The 18,289-nt window shown below is 32.5% G+C and overlaps 2 protein-coding genes across 6 annotated transcripts in view; one reads left to right on the top strand and one right to left on the bottom strand.

Moving 5' to 3' along the window:
* LOC105334726 (calmodulin) overlaps positions 1-2,154 on the bottom strand; it is a 5,134-nt gene extending 2,980 nt beyond the window's left edge. Inside the window, exons 1-4 of one of the 2 annotated variants that reach the window (XM_020069915.3) lie at positions 2,019-2,154; positions 1,778-1,878; positions 374-404; positions 128-271 (exon numbers count right to left, since the gene is read on the bottom strand). In XM_020069915.3, coding sequence (XP_019925474.2) covers positions 128-271; positions 374-404; positions 1,778-1,780 — 178 coding nt within the window. In that variant the 5' untranslated portion in view covers positions 1,781-1,878; positions 2,019-2,154. The remainder of the gene's footprint in view (positions 1-127; positions 272-373; positions 405-1,777; positions 1,879-2,018) is intronic. The other variant, XM_020069914.3, reaches the window with a different exon arrangement.
* Positions 2,155-8,253: 6,099 nt separating this feature from the next.
* LOC105341312 (dynein regulatory complex subunit 7) lies at positions 8,254-18,080 on the top strand. 4 transcript variants are annotated; one of them, XM_011447784.4, is made up of 18 exons: positions 8,254-8,461; positions 8,780-8,951; positions 9,119-9,244; positions 9,397-9,591; positions 9,802-9,960; positions 10,121-10,339; positions 10,605-10,724; positions 12,762-12,776; positions 13,253-13,331; positions 13,524-13,652; positions 13,843-13,971; positions 14,133-14,365; positions 14,466-14,681; positions 15,051-15,161; positions 15,803-15,913; positions 16,299-16,493; positions 16,832-16,971; positions 17,745-18,080. In XM_011447784.4, exons 1-18 carry the CDS (start codon positions 8,292-8,294, stop codon positions 17,824-17,826), a joined length of 2,601 nt encoding a protein of 866 aa, XP_011446086.2. In that variant the 5' UTR covers positions 8,254-8,291; the 3' UTR covers positions 17,827-18,080. The 4 variants fall into 4 exon arrangements, with proteins under 4 accessions (XP_011446086.2, XP_011446060.2, XP_011446078.2 ...); XM_011447758.4 differs by lacking the exon at positions 12,762-12,776 and adding an exon at positions 11,903-11,950; XM_011447776.4 differs by lacking the exon at positions 12,762-12,776 and adding an exon at positions 11,361-11,378.
* Positions 18,081-18,289: the final 209 nt, after the last annotated feature.

The following is an 18,289-nucleotide window of genomic DNA, read 5'->3' as shown; positions in this document are numbered from 1 at the left end:
CAATATATACATACATAGGGATCTATCAATTTGCATGGCCTCTGTACAAAAGACCAATTTTAACAATATTTCAATATATTGTCTAAGCCCTAAACAAGAATAAGTTTTAACATCTTCAGATATATACCATCAGCATCAACTTCGTTAATCATGTCTTGAAGCTCTGCCTCTGTAGGATTTTGTCCTAGGGATCTCATAACTGTACCCAGTTCTTTGGTTGTGATGGTTCCATCTCCATCCTTGTCAAAAAGGCTGAATGCCTCTTTGAATTCTAAATACAATAAAACAAGGTTAGTGTACAGCATTATACATATGGTAAATTCACATTTCTGTTAATTTTGGAAGCTTACAAGATGCTGTAAAATAGATTCACCTGCAATTTGTTCTTCTGTTAATTGATCTGCCTAAAATTAAAAAATAAAATAAAATATCATACAGTTTGTTTTATGACAGTCTATTTTTTTTTTTTATCTCAATGCAACTTTAAAGGCAATCATGAAATCTGGTTCAAATCTTTACCATCTTAAAAACTGGAATTAAGCATTACTTGATATCAATATACCAAAAGATCTAAACATTTATGTACCTTTCTAGGCTAAAATTAAGGTAATAATTAAATTAAAGTCTGTTGTTAGTATTGTTATAATTTGTACAATGGTCAACACAGTATACTTGTTATATTCATGATGTTTTGATGTTCATTTTGGATACTAGTATAAAGAAATACAAGTCAGGTAATTAAAGTTTCAATTATGTCAATGACATTAATGGTTTGCTTAAATGGAATAATTTGTATCCAAAAGAACAATAGTGTATAGGATATCTACTCAGAAGAAAGATAGTTGCAGAGCAGTAACTATGGAGATCATGATGTATAGTAAACCTTTGTCAGCTCAAATGCCAATCCTGCAATTCCAAATATTACAATGAAGATTTTAAAAAATATCTATTGTACAGCAAAATTTTAGTGCTTTAGAGTACAAAAGTGGGGGCTGTCAACTGGTATATTGTTTCGCTTATCTTGCAGTGTCAATAAGCAACTCGAATGTGATACATTCCATTAGGCAAGGTTTTCAAAATCTAGTACTGCATGATAAATCTTAAAATGAAGTACTTTGCTGGAGAATAAAATGTATGTTATAGACCTATTCACAACAGTGCAACAATAAACTTTAAGTGGGAAACAGTTACAAAATGTGTATCATTGGATATTTATGATAAAATGCTTAATTTAAAATATATACATATATATCTTTGATTCACTTCCCTGTTCAGCACAGGGGAATAGTTTGTAAATACATGATACACCCCATTAGTGATGTCATCACATTGTACAATTCTACCTATCAAATCCATGTTTATAGATATTGTTTTAAAAAACAAAGTAACAGCTACATGATAGCTTAATTGTGTCCCTTTAGACAGTAACCGTTTTATTTTAAATTTACAAGCCTTACACTCTTTATTTTCATTTTCAATTATACATATTCAATTATGGTACTTTCGGGAACAACACGAGGTGTCCAGTAATAGCCACGGCAAATAACTTAGTTCTTATCGATGTTGATTACTTTTCGTTAATTCTCATCAATGCATTGCGTTTAATACCCCTGTAATAACATTAGCAAATCACTGCAATGTAAACAAAATATTGCCGGTGTGATTTAAGATTGTCCATTTCATACACTTAAAAATAAGAAGTTATTTCATATAACAGGATCATTACGTACAATTAATTCATTTTCACGGGCATCGATGGCTGCAGATTAACACTTACCATGATGGATAGAGAAGAAATTTATTCTACAACCCGAACGATCGTCGTGCAGATGATGAGCTCAATAGCTGATGTATCACTACACACTGGTGACTTCCTTCCTGTTTACAAAAATTAACAGAGACAATATCACATCCAATACGTAATTCAAGCAAACAGTATACTAACTAGTTATTTTTCTCTCTTTCTTACTTTTCCAACAGATAATCTGAAAGTGAAAAAAGGAACTATTTTCACTTACAGAGATCAAAGTAGCGGGAAGGAAATAAAGCGGTATCTTCGATTTCTAAGTAACGCGTGTTCTCATTGGTCAACTCTCACCTGCAATGCGACAACGCGCACTGCGGCAGATGTAAACACAATCTATAATGTACGTATGTCGCAGGACGAGAACGTCATGAATTTGATGAAATCAATTATAACTTCTGTATCAAAGAAATTACCAACATATCAGAATAATTTGCATTAACAATTAAATCAACATAGTACAAAAGTTACAAGCAAGTGCAACATGCATGTAAAGTCTGTACACTCAACATCGTTACGCCTTCATATTCGGCAGGACTCTGATTTGATTCACGTTTTATTACAGTAAGCCTATACCATAATACCTACTCGATAAGTTTAAAAGAAAATTTTTGAAAATTTATTGATCACCTATTTTTAAATACAGAATGATTTAGCAATTTGAAAAATATATTTAAAAAAATTTATCCATGTAGCCCCCAGCTCTCTCTCTCTCCCCCCCCCCCCCCCCCCCCCCGAAGGAAAGAGAACATATTTCGCCACCTACATTTACGGTTGTCAAACTAAGAAGTGCTTATCACTTTGAAAGAGGGAAGGGACCATGTGATAGCATACATGTATGTAAATTTAAGATGAAAATATAAAGGTATGACAGACATACTGGCACACGCACATTAATATGACACACACTGCACTAACTGGCATCCCCCCTCCCCTCCCCCTCCACGATGCTACGCCACAGCACCAAATTCTATTCACCGATGTAATGAATTTCATCTTGGTTAACTATATGTTATGAATAGGTTACAAGATGGTCGAATTTATTCATATTGATAAATTATAATTACTGATATATCAATCTTAGTATTAGGGGGTTCCGAGGCCTATTTTTGTTTATTTTATAATGTATACTGGTGTCTCATAATATCGCGGTACTTAGTTTTTTTCCTAAAAAAAGATATACTAAGTTATTATTTTCACATGTCATTCGTGATGTTCAAAAAGCTTGCATTAGACTAGCTCTTCTGAGGAACATCAGTTTCCCAACTTACGTAGTTTATTTTGTATGCTAATTTTAAATCAGAAGTCTTATTCACCTACAAAATTAGAGAGTTCCATTGTATCGCGGCATTGGAAATCTGGAAGCCTGGTTTAGTTATAACGGACAGTTTTTATTTTTTTGTAAATAAAATATGATTATTCATGAAATCAAAGTCACTTTAACTGGTTAGCGAATAAAATATACATTCTGTTATGCTTTTTATTTAGTTTTTTTTCATCATATACATTGTGGATTTTTAAGCTTGATTTCTCTCCGGAAAAAATTTTTATTTGTGAGAAAAATTTTATTTGTCGATACATTGACAATCTTCTTTGCACTCATCCTAATGTTGGTGCATGAACTCCTTGTGAAAAATCGCGGAAAAACGGGAATCCTATTTTTTGGAACAAACCGCGATACAACGGAACCCGCGATATAATGAGAAGAGAGTATAAATATAAAGAAATTCGAATTTTGCTGTGTGTTTGGGGGGGGGGGTATTGGCCTCCTTGACCCCCCCCCCCCCCTTTGCGCATGAGTTTGATCGTTGAAATCTTACATGAATATGATTTTGAAAGGTTTATTTAACAATTATGATTACAAAAAAAATGTAACTTTAGATTTATTCTTCTTTTGATGAATGCATAATTTTTTTATTGTTAAAGTTAACATTAAAATTTAAAGAAGATCAATATATTTCCCCATTATTTTATTCGTTTGTAGGATTTTCTAACAATTTAACTCTCTAGGTAAACGTTGCAGTTTATTCAGATCGAGAGCTACAGACCTGCAGCTATAGGAATTTGAAGATAGAAGCAAGGACCGTAGACCTCCTACATACACATGTACATGTATGGAGGTAAGAATCACTTTGAAATGATTTATTTTATTTATAATTTTTTTTATACAAGCTCCGAAACTCTAAACCAGAAGAAAAAAAGCGAGAATAAAAACCCCCATATATATACCATCTCCAGAGGTTTTTGATACGACTACTTCATGTGCATAACAAAAGCATCGACTTTGTGCATTGAATATACATAATATATCATACCAAATTAACAGGTGAATATATTCATTGTTGACAGTGTACATATATACATTTAGTTAGATTAGTCGCAGCACACCGTTGATCAATAACTAAATATCATTAACAATTAATGTTGTACAACGTTTACAAAAAAACATGCACAATTTAGAAAGGGATACGTATCATGCATTGTAAAATTACATCTAATATTAACCATCATTTTCCAGTGCAGATTTGGAATCCATTATTGACATTAATGCAAAACAAATTTGATGATTGCATTTCAAATGAGGAGTTGTTGACAAAACACTCCAAAATGTTTTTATGATTTGGATGAAGTCGGCCTATATGTATGTAAATATGACCCCACCGTATTATCTATACAATAAAATGCTTATTTTGATGATTCATGCGGGATATGAAGGTGGCGACATTGCAGGAAAAATTTTCTGCAATGATCGCTACCTTCACAACCTGCATAAACCATCAAAGCATTTTATTGTTTGAATTAACATTTTTCTTTTAACAAATTAATAAGTTGATTGTAAAAAGTAAAGTAAAAAAAAGTTAAATGAACGAAATTACTGTTAATGTACATCAGTACGTTAGCTAAGAGAAGCAGCCAAATTAGGTCGCTGTAGGTTGCGACCAATCGATAAACGGGGCGTGTAGAATTCAGTCCTGTAATTTTTAAACAATAAGTTTCTGTAAGAAATAGAGTGAATCATACTCGGTAGATGTAAATATATATATCAAAGTACTCCGAATTTTTCCTAAATTTCAACAACGATTTGCTATGCAGCACATGTATACATACATGTATTATTCAACTTAAACTGTACATACTAATAATTAAGTTATTAGAAGTACATTTAGTCACTAGATCTATTTTATATAACTTATTAAAATATTGAGACTAAATTAAGCATTTTTGATACATATGTATCTAGGGTTCTTAACTATTGCTCCGAGATATGGGGTTTTCATTCTGGTGAGGAAATAGAACGAGTTCACACAAACTTTTGTAAAAGAATTTTAAAAGTTAAAAATGAACGTCAAACTTCGATCATGGTTTATTCAGAGTTTGGTCGTCTACCTTCGAGTATTATACGTAAATTGCGCATAATTAAGTATTGGTTGAAATTGATTGAAACAGAAAATTGTATATTATGCAATATTTATGAAGAAATGGTTTTACAGTTGATGCCAAATACAAGGTGTTTCAATTTCAGAGAATTATTAGTATTTCTGGGTATGCATGAAGTCTAGCTGGCTTTCACAGAATGTGGCTAACACTAATGTTTTCTTAAAAATTGTAAAGCAGAGGTTGTCTGATTTTTTTTTATACAGGAAAGAGACGCATTTTCGAGCCATCCTCTAAATGTTTATTGTATATACAAGTATCTGCCTGACACTTTTTCCGATTTACGATTTTAGAACCATTTTAACAAGACCTTGGACTTTCGGTAGTATGTAACTATCTATTTCTTGCCTCAAAACAAGTTAAAAATGACGCTGGTTTGAAGTGAAATATACACTAATTGCGTAGTCTTAGCTCAAAAGCCAGACAAATCTTGTTGATTTCACTGAGCTATGGCCGAGTGGCCAGCAATGAAATAGACAGGGCTACGTCACACTGCTGTTTGACACAACTATCCAAAGTCCAAGCTCCTGTTAAAATGGTTCTATTTGCGTAAAAATATTCCGGAAAACCTTGTTGTCCTTTAAACAAAATATAGACTGTCATTGCATATGCTTTTGGTAGAGCAAGGCCTTTATAATGGAACTGTCAGATCGATGCGTATTTGCAAATATTGTAATTAAGGCAGGCACGTAGCATCGGGGGGGGGGGGGGGGCAGGGGGGGCCTGGCCCCCCACTTTTTCTCGCAGCAACAAATTTTTTAAAATTTACATATAAAAAATGGAATAATCATGGAGTTGGCCCCCCCCCCACTTTTTTGGGAGTATGTAAAAAATTGATATGAAAATAAGGAAATGAGGAGTGAAATTGAAGTTATATAGTACGCCAGAACCCCCCCCCCCCCCCGGATTAGGATTTTGAAGAGTTTGGAAAACTTATATTTTTCCTTTTTTTTTTTTTTTTTTTTTTTTTTTTTTTTTTTTTTTTTTTTTGCTTGTCAAGATTTTTTGGATGAGTCTGCCCCCCCCCCCCCCCACTTTCAAAAACGATGCTACGTGCCTGTTAGGTGAAGTCGATGATGAATTCCATTTTATACTTATCTGTCTTTTTTATAAAGGTCTACATGTATTGTATTTAAAAAATATTACTGGACTCGTCCTTCAATGTTTGATTAAGTTAGTTCAACTTATTGCCATTCATAATTGCAAACAATTGTGCCATCTCGCAATGTATCTGCGTGAGGCAGGTAAAAAACGGGAATGTCAAACTGCTAGTACATCCAATTAATATATTATAATTATTATTATTATTTACATAACTATTTGAGCTATTGATTTATAGAGTCTCTCCTCCTATGAATGTACACTGATGTATGAATAATATTTTTTTTTAGAATATTGTATAACGTTAATACTAGTAGTGATGTGTGCTTTTGCTTAGATAGAGTGTATGAATATGTTTATAATTGTATAAATATGTTACAACCGCTTATGATTCATGTGAATTTTAGCAATTAAACAATACAATACAATACAGGCACTAGATCTAATAATTATTAACACAGAACCTAAAATACTATATAGCAACCATGTATCCACTAACTAAAACACACAAATATTACATTTATAGATCGATTTATACACAGCTTTCTCCTTTTTTTTGTTTTTTTGTTTTTGTTATTTCTTGGCCGATTTTTGCATTCGACGAACAAGAATTATCTCCTTACACTTCTGTATGTATAAAATATATGAAAATAGATGCACCTACATGTACATCATAATTTCAGCAAAAGGGGAATGATTGTACAGAACCTTGTTTATAAATTTACATGTGTACAGTATAGCTAGTTTATTATGCAAGATGTGGTTACTTCAAGGATCATAAGGTGTGCATCTACATTGTATATGTGAAAACAAACATTACAGTATTCTCATTTTCGTTTGGGTTCATGCCTATTTAATATAAATGCAGAAAACACATTGAATTAAATAAAGGTATACATGATTTTTGGAAATTGTGATTAAAAAGGAGAAATTCTTGGGAATCGAACCAGCCACCGCAAAAACATATTGACATCTGCGTTTCCCTTGGTCATGCATTAGACATCTATTACTAAGTTTGTAGTGTTTCCGAGATAATATATCGAAAAGTGTGCCACGGGCTGGATTAGTCTAACTAATGATACAATCCTCAATATATATTTTTAGGAAGTTAATTAAATTTTTTTTCGAAAAGAGAATTGAACATAATCAACATTTTCTTTTCAGGTATTCTATGTGTATAAATTATTTCGATTATTCATAATTTATAAGTTTAGTTCATTAGAGCATTACCAATATGATTTTTTATAAAGACATGCAGGCTATACAGTACGTAAAGAAATGCAGAACCAGTTAATATATTGTCATATTGTAAAATGAATTTATATATACTGGATAAGTGTCAATTCAAAATTTGTTAATATTACAGTATGTTTATATAGTTTTACAAATATCTAGGCATAAACAGTTCATAAAATAGAATATAGAATAAAATATTATTATAATGGATAAAATATAGAATATAGATTAATATGCTTATGTACATGTATTAATATATTTATATTATCGTTATCACATCAAATATTGTACAGTATAAATATTGAAATTGTTAACAAAAGCTCTATATTGTAGCTAATTATATTATATACTAAGCACGCTCAGTATAAAATAAGATTATGTTAGAACCAGCATGCCATATAAACTTTAAAGTGCGGGAGAAAAGAGAATAGCCGAATATTTCACAAACGTTTTATCTACAACAATTTTCGTTCCAAGTACGGGTTGTCTAAATTTGGCGGATGAATAATACGTAAAATAACACAATTACACATTAGAAAATGTAACATTAATAATAAGTTTTATCCAATAAATTGATATAATTAAAACAGTCATAATTGTTAAAATCGTGAAACGTTGTATGTTTTTAATGTTTATTGTATTTTACTTTTAGGTTTATTTCGTTGCTATGTCGGCGCAATGATTTGAAACAGTTGTGCGAAGTCTAAACGAAAACATGGATTCCTCAGAAATGAACGAGGGCGAAATCCACCAAATAGACAGTGACGATGTCATTAAGGAGGAGGACGAAACCGAAAATGAAGAGGGGGAGGATCTGACAGAGGATGCTGAAGCACTGAAGGCCGAGTTGGCCAAGATAGTTGTACATCCACCATCTTATGAACAGTATGTTACACTTAATGTGTAGCACGTTTGTGTATATCTCTTAAATGAATGGATAGAAACCAAAATACTGGTGTATTATGAATCTGATAATTAGAAACAACCCAATTTTTGTCTGAAAGAAATAATAAGATTTTACTATGCGCAGATCAATTGCATGATTAAGCTTTATATCAGGTCTACTTTGAGTTAAATATCAGTCACACTAGTGTCTTGAGACCTTAACATAAAAATGTTAATGTGGGTTTATCAAATGAATTTTAAAATAATGTCTTATATTGATACTGCTAACTTGTAATTCTTTTTTTAAAAAATACATAGGTCGCTAATGGAAGAATTTGACCAAGCAGAATTTTCACCTTCTTACAAAGACAACTTGCCTAAGGAGAATCTAGTGCTTCAGTATGCAGAAAATTTTAGGCGACAAATGGTGCAATTGTATCGAGATAGAAAACCATTATTTCTCAATCCAGTTAATGAATGTGGAGTGGAGGTAAGAATAATTAAGTCAGTGTTTGGGTGACCTACATAGATTCTTCTATAAAATCAAACTTGTAATAAATATATGGTAAATCATATTAGTTAGTTAATTTGAATTTCAATAAATAACATTTATATAAATCTATCATGCATATTTGATGTCTAAATTTTCTCTTACAGAAATTTGTTTGCACAACTATAAGACCTACACTCCTAGAATTTAAAGAATTGTACAATTGGGATGGTGCTGCAGAATTTGTAGCTGATTATTTAAATATAGAACCCTTGAAGCCTGAATATGAATTGGTATGTCCTTTTTTACAAGATACAAAACATCAAATTCACAGAAAAGAAAATTGGATGTACATGTGGAAATGTTATGCTGGATAACTCCTTTTTTAATGAGTAAAAATTAATTGAATTAATGCACTGATTCATGCTTTGAATTTTTTTTGTAGCCCAAGCGATTGATTTCCCCATCTACTGTGCTAAAGCGACAGAAGGGTAACTGCTTTGAGTACAGTACACTGCTTTGCTCTCTTCTGATTGGGGCTGGTTATGATGCCTATGTCATCAGTGGATACGCCACCAAGGAGACATGCCTTGCAGATGAGTCACGAGACATCTGTCCTCTTCTCAAGAAGAAGGAAGAGGTGCGTATTGTCACTGGGAGATGATTATGTATCAACTTCCACAAAACTAAGCGGAGATAATGATGTGTTTTAGGAGTATTATGATTTGCATGTTGTTTTCATATGCAAAAAAAGTCACTTCTAGCATTTGAAGGATGAATCTGAAAGCTATCTCTTGTCGATTAAAATGATTGGTTTTGTAGTTTGTTTCAGAAACTTTTGTTTTTATAGGTGCAAGAAGAAGCTAGAAAGAAAGAGATGAAAAAATATAATGTGAAACCTCCACGTGATTTGCGTAGCAAGTTTGAGCTGAAACAAGAAGCAAAGAAAGAAGCAGAAAAACAGGCAGAGAAAGAAAAACAGAGGAAGGAAGAGGAGGAAAGAATAGCTGTATGGCATCACTGATTTTGTCTTTGATTTAATGCATCTTTTTACAAACATTGTACAAGTATACATACCAGTTCCCTGCTATATTCATTATTATATTACAGGTCCTTTAAAAAAAAAACCAAAAGTTTATTCATGATCAGATTTAATATACATTTAACAGGAACTGGAGAAACCTCCACCGGACCCCTATTTTGGTCTTCGCATCCATGCCTGGGTGTTAGTATTATCCGGAAAGAGGGAGGTACCAGAGAACTTTTTTATTGAGCCATTTACAGGACTGTCCCATCCAATGGACAGCTCCAACTATCTGGGAATCGAGTCCGTGTGGAACAATGTTAATTACTGGGTCAACATGCAGGACTGCTCGGAAGGTGTCAAGGTCAGTTTAGCTGTATTCTATTAAATAGGCTGGATGTTAGGGCCATTTTTTAGACTTCATTTAATCTTCCTGAGAAAAACAGCTATGTATAAAGATATAGAAAAATGTTTTAAATTTCAAGTGAAAAATCTTCCTTAAAGTCTATTGTATGTATAATTATTTTACCTGTTATATTATGCAAATTTGAATATATGCTTATTTTTTTTTGTGTGCATCAGTAGAAGTACCTTTCAAAGTATGTTTGATAAGAATCTTTGTGTTTCAGGGATTAAGTTTTGACCTGGGTGACTCCACAGTTTGGGAGTTCATGTTTCCCAATAATGACAAGCCCCTGTTGAAGATTCCTGATGCAGAGGATGATCTGAATGACATGGATGATGATGAGGTAGGGTATTGTCACCTGGATGATGGGTACTGACTATCCCTATTATATGAAAATGTGTAAATTATTTCATTATATCAGTAAAGTAGACAAATTGAAAATCTGTTTATCAATAATAGTACCATATAGGGAAAATAGAGTTTAGATTATACCAATGTAGTTGCCTTACATGCCTAATTTAGTATTAAGCTTTTTTTTTTCTTTGTTTCAGTTCTATAGTTGTAGAACTTTTAAAAATCTTTTATTTGCTAGAAATTTTTTTTTCTCTTTTTTTTAAATTGGTTTCTTGGTGATTTTATTGGTGATTTTATACTGGTATTTCAACAAATGTAGAGAAAGTATACCTCTTCATCTATTTCTACTGTGAGTATCTGACCAGTGCAAAAGTAGAAGAGGTCAATATTAACAGCAAACTGCATGTGCAAGACATAAACAAAATGTGTCTTGTAAGCCATTTTGAAATTCAAAATAGGAGAACTTGCATGAAACCAAAACAGATAGAGCATGTGACTTTGGTTTGTTCATTAACATTAAAGCCCACAAGAATCTGTTGAAGTTATGTTCTAGTATTTTAATTTTCTTATATATTTTTTTTCTAGTGATTTTTTAAATATGTTTTGATTAATATTAATTTATTAGCATATAGAGCATGGAAAAGTGAGTTCCTGCATGATTGGTGTTGTTCTGTTTTCCACAGTATTCAGACATTTCCTGCCTACATCTAAATAGACATCAGTAGAGACATCTTGTATACCTGTAGTCGCTTCAGATCTACCTTTTCTGTGACTCCCATCTTTGCTTAAAAATAGAAATTAATTAAGTTATACATACTGATAATGAGGTTTTAAAATATGAGAGAGAGAGAGAGAGAGAGAGAGAGAGAGAGAGAGAGAGAGAGAGAGATTTCAAGGGTTTAGAGGTTCATTGAAATCAATGATCAGTTCAAAAAACTTTTTTTTAACTTTGTCAAAAACTAATATCATATCTTAAACTACCACAGCATAAGAAATGAACATTTCTTACTGTGAGTTTCATATTTAAACTTTCCTCCAAATATTAAAATATGAAAAAAAACCCAGCTCTTCTAGGAGAATTTTAAACTTCTTTGTTGTTCAAAATGAGTATGTATATGTTTGAATTATTAAGTAGGTTGTAATTCTTTAGTTTGTGACATGTTACAGAAAACAGCTACCAGTGGACAAACAAGAGAAAACACACAAATGACAATGGTCAACTTCTATGCATATAAACCTGCATGCGCTTCATGCTAACTTTGTATCTCTAGAACTTAATTTCATTCATTACAGAACACTTTGGCATAGTTGTTTGAATTTATTCACAGTAGCTGGGATTTGAGTTCTTACTTGTAGCAAATTTAAAATAAGATCGAGTGATATTCAGATATTATTTCAAGAAAATTAAAAAAAGCCAAATGTTTACTAGGGTTATGTGTACATTTGTTAATCTCTTTATGGATGTCATTATTTACAGTATGCCAAAGTTTCAAATGAATCTATTAATATGCATGCATGGTAAAAAAAATTCTAAGAATATTTTGTGAGGATTAACGTTGTATGCCTATATCTTTGTTTTGTTTTACAGGGAGGGATATTTGTTAATATTTTAATATCATCTATATATATATCCATTTAATTTATTAACTGGAAAATTGGAAAATAACATAACAATGGGTACATAAACAGATGGTGAATTATTTGTTTTAAAGTTAAGTTCATTGTGAAGAGGTCATTGTTAAAGATGTGTGATCTGATTTTAGTATAAAATATTTTTTTACACACACTTATTCTCCAATAAGTTATGGAGTAAAATCACCTGTTACACTTTTGAATATTTATAAATTTCTCTAAGAGTTTTTTCAAACACTTTGTACATCATCTTATCAATTAAAAACATATTGGTGATGATTTAAGGCAACCGAGAAAAATATTGAAAAGGTAGACATTCCACGGTTTTAGTGAATCTCCCATCACAATATGTTAACTTTCCTTAAATCTTTTGTTTTTTTATTATTTTATTTAGAGAAAGAAATATTTAGTAAGTCGGATTGTCGATTGGAACAGTAGTGATGACTCTTTTTTTCAGCTTTTTGTTCATTTGAATTGATTATGTATACATGTATATGTACATTATTAATTGTGTGCGTGAGATTGGCTTCGTAACCCCTGCTGTCTTACAACAAGGTGGGCAGAACCTGATTTGAAGTGATGACTTTATTTATTTGAATTAAAAACCCCTGTCAAAAAGCAAAATTATGATAGACTTTAATTTGATCATATGAACAAGATACAGTGTACAATGTATCTACAAATCATTCATTTATCTATCCATTTTGAACATTTTATACAAGTGCAGTGCTGTACATAACTAAGTTTTATAAAGTATGAGTTTAAGTATTAAAGTTGGCTAAACCTTGAAGATCAATTAAAGTGCATTTTTTATCATAGAAATTTAAATTTGCTTGGCATAAAAAGTCATTGTATGCTTTTATATTTTACATTTGAACTTTGCAGGATGATGAAGAACATGAGGTTGAGAAGTACCTAGACATGCCTCCATCTTGGGTTGATGCTCTGAAACTGTCTCACAGAGGTATTGATGATTATTTTATTTGAAAGTGTTTTGGCACTCTAGGTATGGTTGTCATGTCAAAGCTCAAAGCTTTGTGTTGAATTGCGAAAGCTAGTCCTAGATGGTCAAAGTCTCTGGGTCTGTTGATTTATTATTTTTTCAATGTCAAGTACTGTATGACTGTAATAACATTATGTACACATGTACCTGCAGATTTCCAGATGCGATGCCCTCATGGTAAGAAGACCAAAGTGTATAAGAGAGCCAAGCTGGAGAAGTTTGCTCATTATCTGATGAAGGACGGCCTTATCTCCAGACTCAGTGTTTATGAAGACCGGGAATGTAAGCAAAAGATTTTGTTTATTTATTTGTCCATAATACACGGTAGCTAGCTTTACAGATGTATAGTTCATGTATAGATTTCGATATGATACATACTTTTACATGTAATTTTGTCAGTGATGTTCAAAGTTTTACAAAATGAGAACTGACTTTGCAATTAAATTCAAAATGCATGAATTTTCCTTTTCAGTGACAGATTTAATGAAAGTTCATGAATACTATGCCCATCGGTCTGACAAGTTGACCCAGAAGTTGACCAATCACAGGACAGGTCAAGTGTGTGAAAACTTTGACCCAGGCAGGCCAAGGTGTCTGAAAGGTATCCAGTTTACTGTTATACAAACATTTCATATGTATCTTGTGCACATAAGTGTTCTGAAGATATAAGTATGACATTATTTATCATCTATAACCTACCAATGCTAAAATGATTACAAAGTATACTTGAGGTGAAATTTTGTTTTGTGAATATTCTTCTAGAACACCAATTCAAGTCCAGCACCCCAGGACCAGAAAATGAGAGAGTGATGATATTTTACCATGAAGCCCGTGTAGATGGTCTGGTGAAAAGGGAGGAAACTCAGACAGAGATGACTGAGGAATACAGTAACAGAGACGATTTCCTTTTCTACAAATATGTGGAATTTGGAAAACGAGCCAAAAAGTTTGGTCCCCAAGAAACTTCATCTGCTAACAAAGGAAGACCAATAAATGTAATTCTACTGATACATTGTTTTACATATAGTTTTTCGAAATCAAATAGTCTTCTTCAGAGTTATCCTTCTTTGTGTGTAAACTTGATGTGTTTTTCAGAAAATGATCCAGAAATTCCATAGAAATAGAAACAAGCCTGCAAATGAAGATATTGCAGAGATAATTTTCCATGTAGCTGAGGACAAAATACACATCTCTTACCACACCGAGGATGTGAGAATTGCCGCCTCAACCCGCGAGTTCCTCAAACCTCCAAACTGGGACGAGAAAGGAGCTGTGCTCACTTTCAATCCAGAGATGCACCAGACTTTCCAGGTGGGCAGGGAGTTACATGATACAGTTAGATAATTTGTTAAAGTCAATATGTGTCACATGCTGCAATGAAACACTTTGTCTATTGTTATTGAATGAACAGTGTTTTTGTAATGAACAGCCTTAACTGTCAGTAGAGAACAATATTGATAATCACTGGAGAAAATTCCTGGAGAAATAAGTACCTGTGATTAATTTTTCATTCATTGATAAAGATTATTCCTTTTACTTATTCTTCAAAATAGAATTTGCTTGTATCTTACCTTGTAATATAAAACAGAATATAGAAAGACCCCAGAGACATCTTAACAGCAAGGAAAAAGACCCCCCTGAAACCTAGCTGGTGAAACAAGCATATATATCCTATTTCAGGTTGATCCAATGCTACCTATGAACAAGCAAGTGGAGTTGTACGAGATGTTAATGGAGTTATTAAAAGCTGAAGAGAAATGTAGAAATGAAGTTCGAGATTCACAAAATGAGGTAAATTTACACCACATGTTTTCTTGCATTATTTGCTCAACGTTTTAATATGTAGAGAAAGAAAAAAAATGGCTGACATGCTTCCATTTTGCATGGTGAATAACAAAGTGATGAAATGCCATGCACCCATCGTATAATTGATGTCAATAGACAGGGGTTTATCTTCCTTGTTAACATGGCTAGCTTTCCACAAATCATTCCCAGGCTTATTATCTACACAGAATGTTTGTTTTTCACATGAAATAATATATTAAAATACTTCTGCAGAATTCATTATAAAGCTACTAGGTACATTCATAGCAGGAGAGCCCCTTTTTTAAGGATTGAATGATATCAATAGGAGTATGGACATTTCTGGTTTACATCTCACGTTTTTTTAATTAAAATGAGAAATCATTTAACTTGGGGTTTTTTTTTTATCACCTTTCCCTTCCCGATGATATAAATGAAATAAGAGCAGTTCTGATCTTTCAAATAAATAAAAAAATTCATACATGTACATGTATACTACTGAGTTATTGTTACATTAAAATGTTAAATGATTTTGTTGTTTATTTCATAAGAAAACACATTTATATTATATTTTACAAATGTTTTTTGAGTAAATCTGATGGTAGTCTTAAGATGTCTTTGTGTTCTAGGTTAGGAATATCTTGGATGACAGAACAAAAGAGGAAGCGGCCTCAGAACTGGACATATCTGTGTATGACACAGAAAGAAACGAAAAAGCCAAGAAACACAGGAGAGAGCTGGTCAGTACTGTTTACATTGTGTGTCATAGAGATATGTACATACAAATTAATTGCTTTGAATATTGATCCATGCAGAGGTTTAAACAATGATGAATTTCCCAAGGTTGTCAATTTATATTCTTAGAATTTAAAGTAAGAGAAATCACTCTGATGCCTTTAATTAAAGAATTTGCTCAATGCTCACTATCAAAGTGAACTTGATCAAGATACTGTCACATTCATAAGCTATTTCAAATATTAAAGGAGAGTGACAATTATGATGCAGTATAAAATGGTAGAAAATTAACTCCAATATTTGCCATAATTTCACAGTCAAAAAACCAACAACTTAATAGCAACTAAAATTCTTTGTTTGTATATTTGACAATGGTTGACTGATTAACAGGAGAGACAGCAGCTTGAGGAGAAGATGAGGAAGCAGGAGATGGACATTGACTACCTGGCGCCATTCCTGGCCAAGATTGGGAACCCAGAGAAGCTGTCCAAACAACAGGCCTTCAGCCTGAAGGAGGAGTGCCTGGCTGACCTCAAACAGAGGCTCATTGACAAGGCCAACCTCATTCAGGCCAGGTTTGAGAAGGTCCGTGCCCAATCAGTTATCATTGATTATATTTACTTCTTCTAATAATTCATGATATGATATATATTTTGAAATCATTGCCTTCACTATAAACTGTGTAGATTTTTGTAAAACATTGTTACAGTTTATATTGAATTCATGCAAACAATGAAGTCAATTTCATTTCCCCTGGCCTTAAAACTTATTAGAAACTTTATGGTTATATAATAAATTACATCCAAATTGATCATCCATGACACTTACCGGTAACTTTAAAAATTTTTTTTGATGTGAAGTGTGTATCTGTGATCAACACTATGTAGATCTTTATACATTTTTCAATATGATTCTGTGAGTAGGAGAGTCAGGAGCTGGAGAAGAAGCAGGCGTGGTACCAGCAGAACCAGGTGTCGATGGGCAAGGAGGATGAGGAGGAGTACCTGACCTACTGTAAGGAGGCCATCTTCAGGATCCACATCCTGGACCTACGACTCACACGGTCAGTGATTCTCCTTCTCGGCCGACTCACAGGCTAGACTTAGAGAACCTGTTATGAACCAATTAAAAAGTCATTAGCAATGCATGCTGAAGAATGTTAATATCATGGTACCTTTGTGCAGAGAACCTGAAGCTTTACCAATGCTGTATATATATTATATATAATGATAAAGTACAACCACCCCCACCCTCAGGGCATGCTGAAGAGAGTTTATCCTGAAGTGCTTTTGTGCAGTTGCATTGTTTTGCCCTTTGTTATTAACCGTATTAAATTGCAGACTTTAGTGTGTGACATAATTTTTTTTATTGAGAATTTTGAATATTATAGTACATGTATTGTTTTACTGTAAGACCAATATAAAGCAATTTTATTAAAATATATTATATATTCTACATTAAAAATGACACTTGTAAAGTACATTTTATGTTAATCCTCCAAAAAAATGTTAAATCATATACAATGAAGATAATTATTCTATTATGTTACTGCACTGAGGTTTGCTAATTAATCAATGATATAGGTATCCATTTCGCATATTTGTGTGACTTGTATTTTAAATCTAAACAATGGTGTAATATCTAAAGGAAAACTATACCTCCCAGGCTTTCCCATTCTTATTCACGCTCTTAAAGAAATGTAAACAAGAATGCATTAAACTGCAGCAATCAGGGGACGGTATCACGTTGTTCTAGTGATCCAAAACATCCCGTAAATTGCACATTATTACAAAACATTAGAAGACATTATAGTAATGACTTTTTTTCTTTTTTCAGACACAAGGAGCAAGCCCCCCACAAATATATGCAATTAGAACAGAAGCTCAGAAATGATGAAAGATTGTCGGAGTTTTTCTAAGTTGTGGTCTCCCACCACTCTCTTCGTCTTGTGTTTTGTTGAACTCGGTCAAGAACTGTCCGTCCAGAGAAATTCCGTTACATTTTAACACAAACTGCGTTGTTTTTCACATAATAAACTGTATGTTTAAGAAAAAATTTAAGTTATTAGATGCCTGTGATTTCAATGTGATAATTTTTTGTAAAGATTATTTACTTTTCATACCAAGTATATGTATTATTTTATATTGAATAAATTGTTTTATTTCACATGTATGCACATGTCAGTTTTTTTTCCATCTATTCCGCAAAGTTTAATATCAGTGAGGGAATTCTAAAATATATGAAGTATAGATTAATTTTTTTTTTAGTTTTTGAATTACATAACTGAGTTTCAAAATAGAACTGATAAAGAATTTGCGCAGTAAACCTAAACAATTTACAATCATGTCATTTATTGCCGCATATTGTTGATATTTTCCTTT

Source organism: Magallana gigas, chromosome 6, assembly GCF_963853765.1.
Source record: "Magallana gigas chromosome 6, xbMagGiga1.1, whole genome shotgun sequence".
Taxonomy (NCBI): Eukaryota; Metazoa; Mollusca; class Bivalvia; order Ostreida; family Ostreidae; genus Magallana; species Magallana gigas.
Note: the sequence above shows the minus strand (reverse complement) of the source record. Positions and strands in the feature narration are given on the sequence as shown.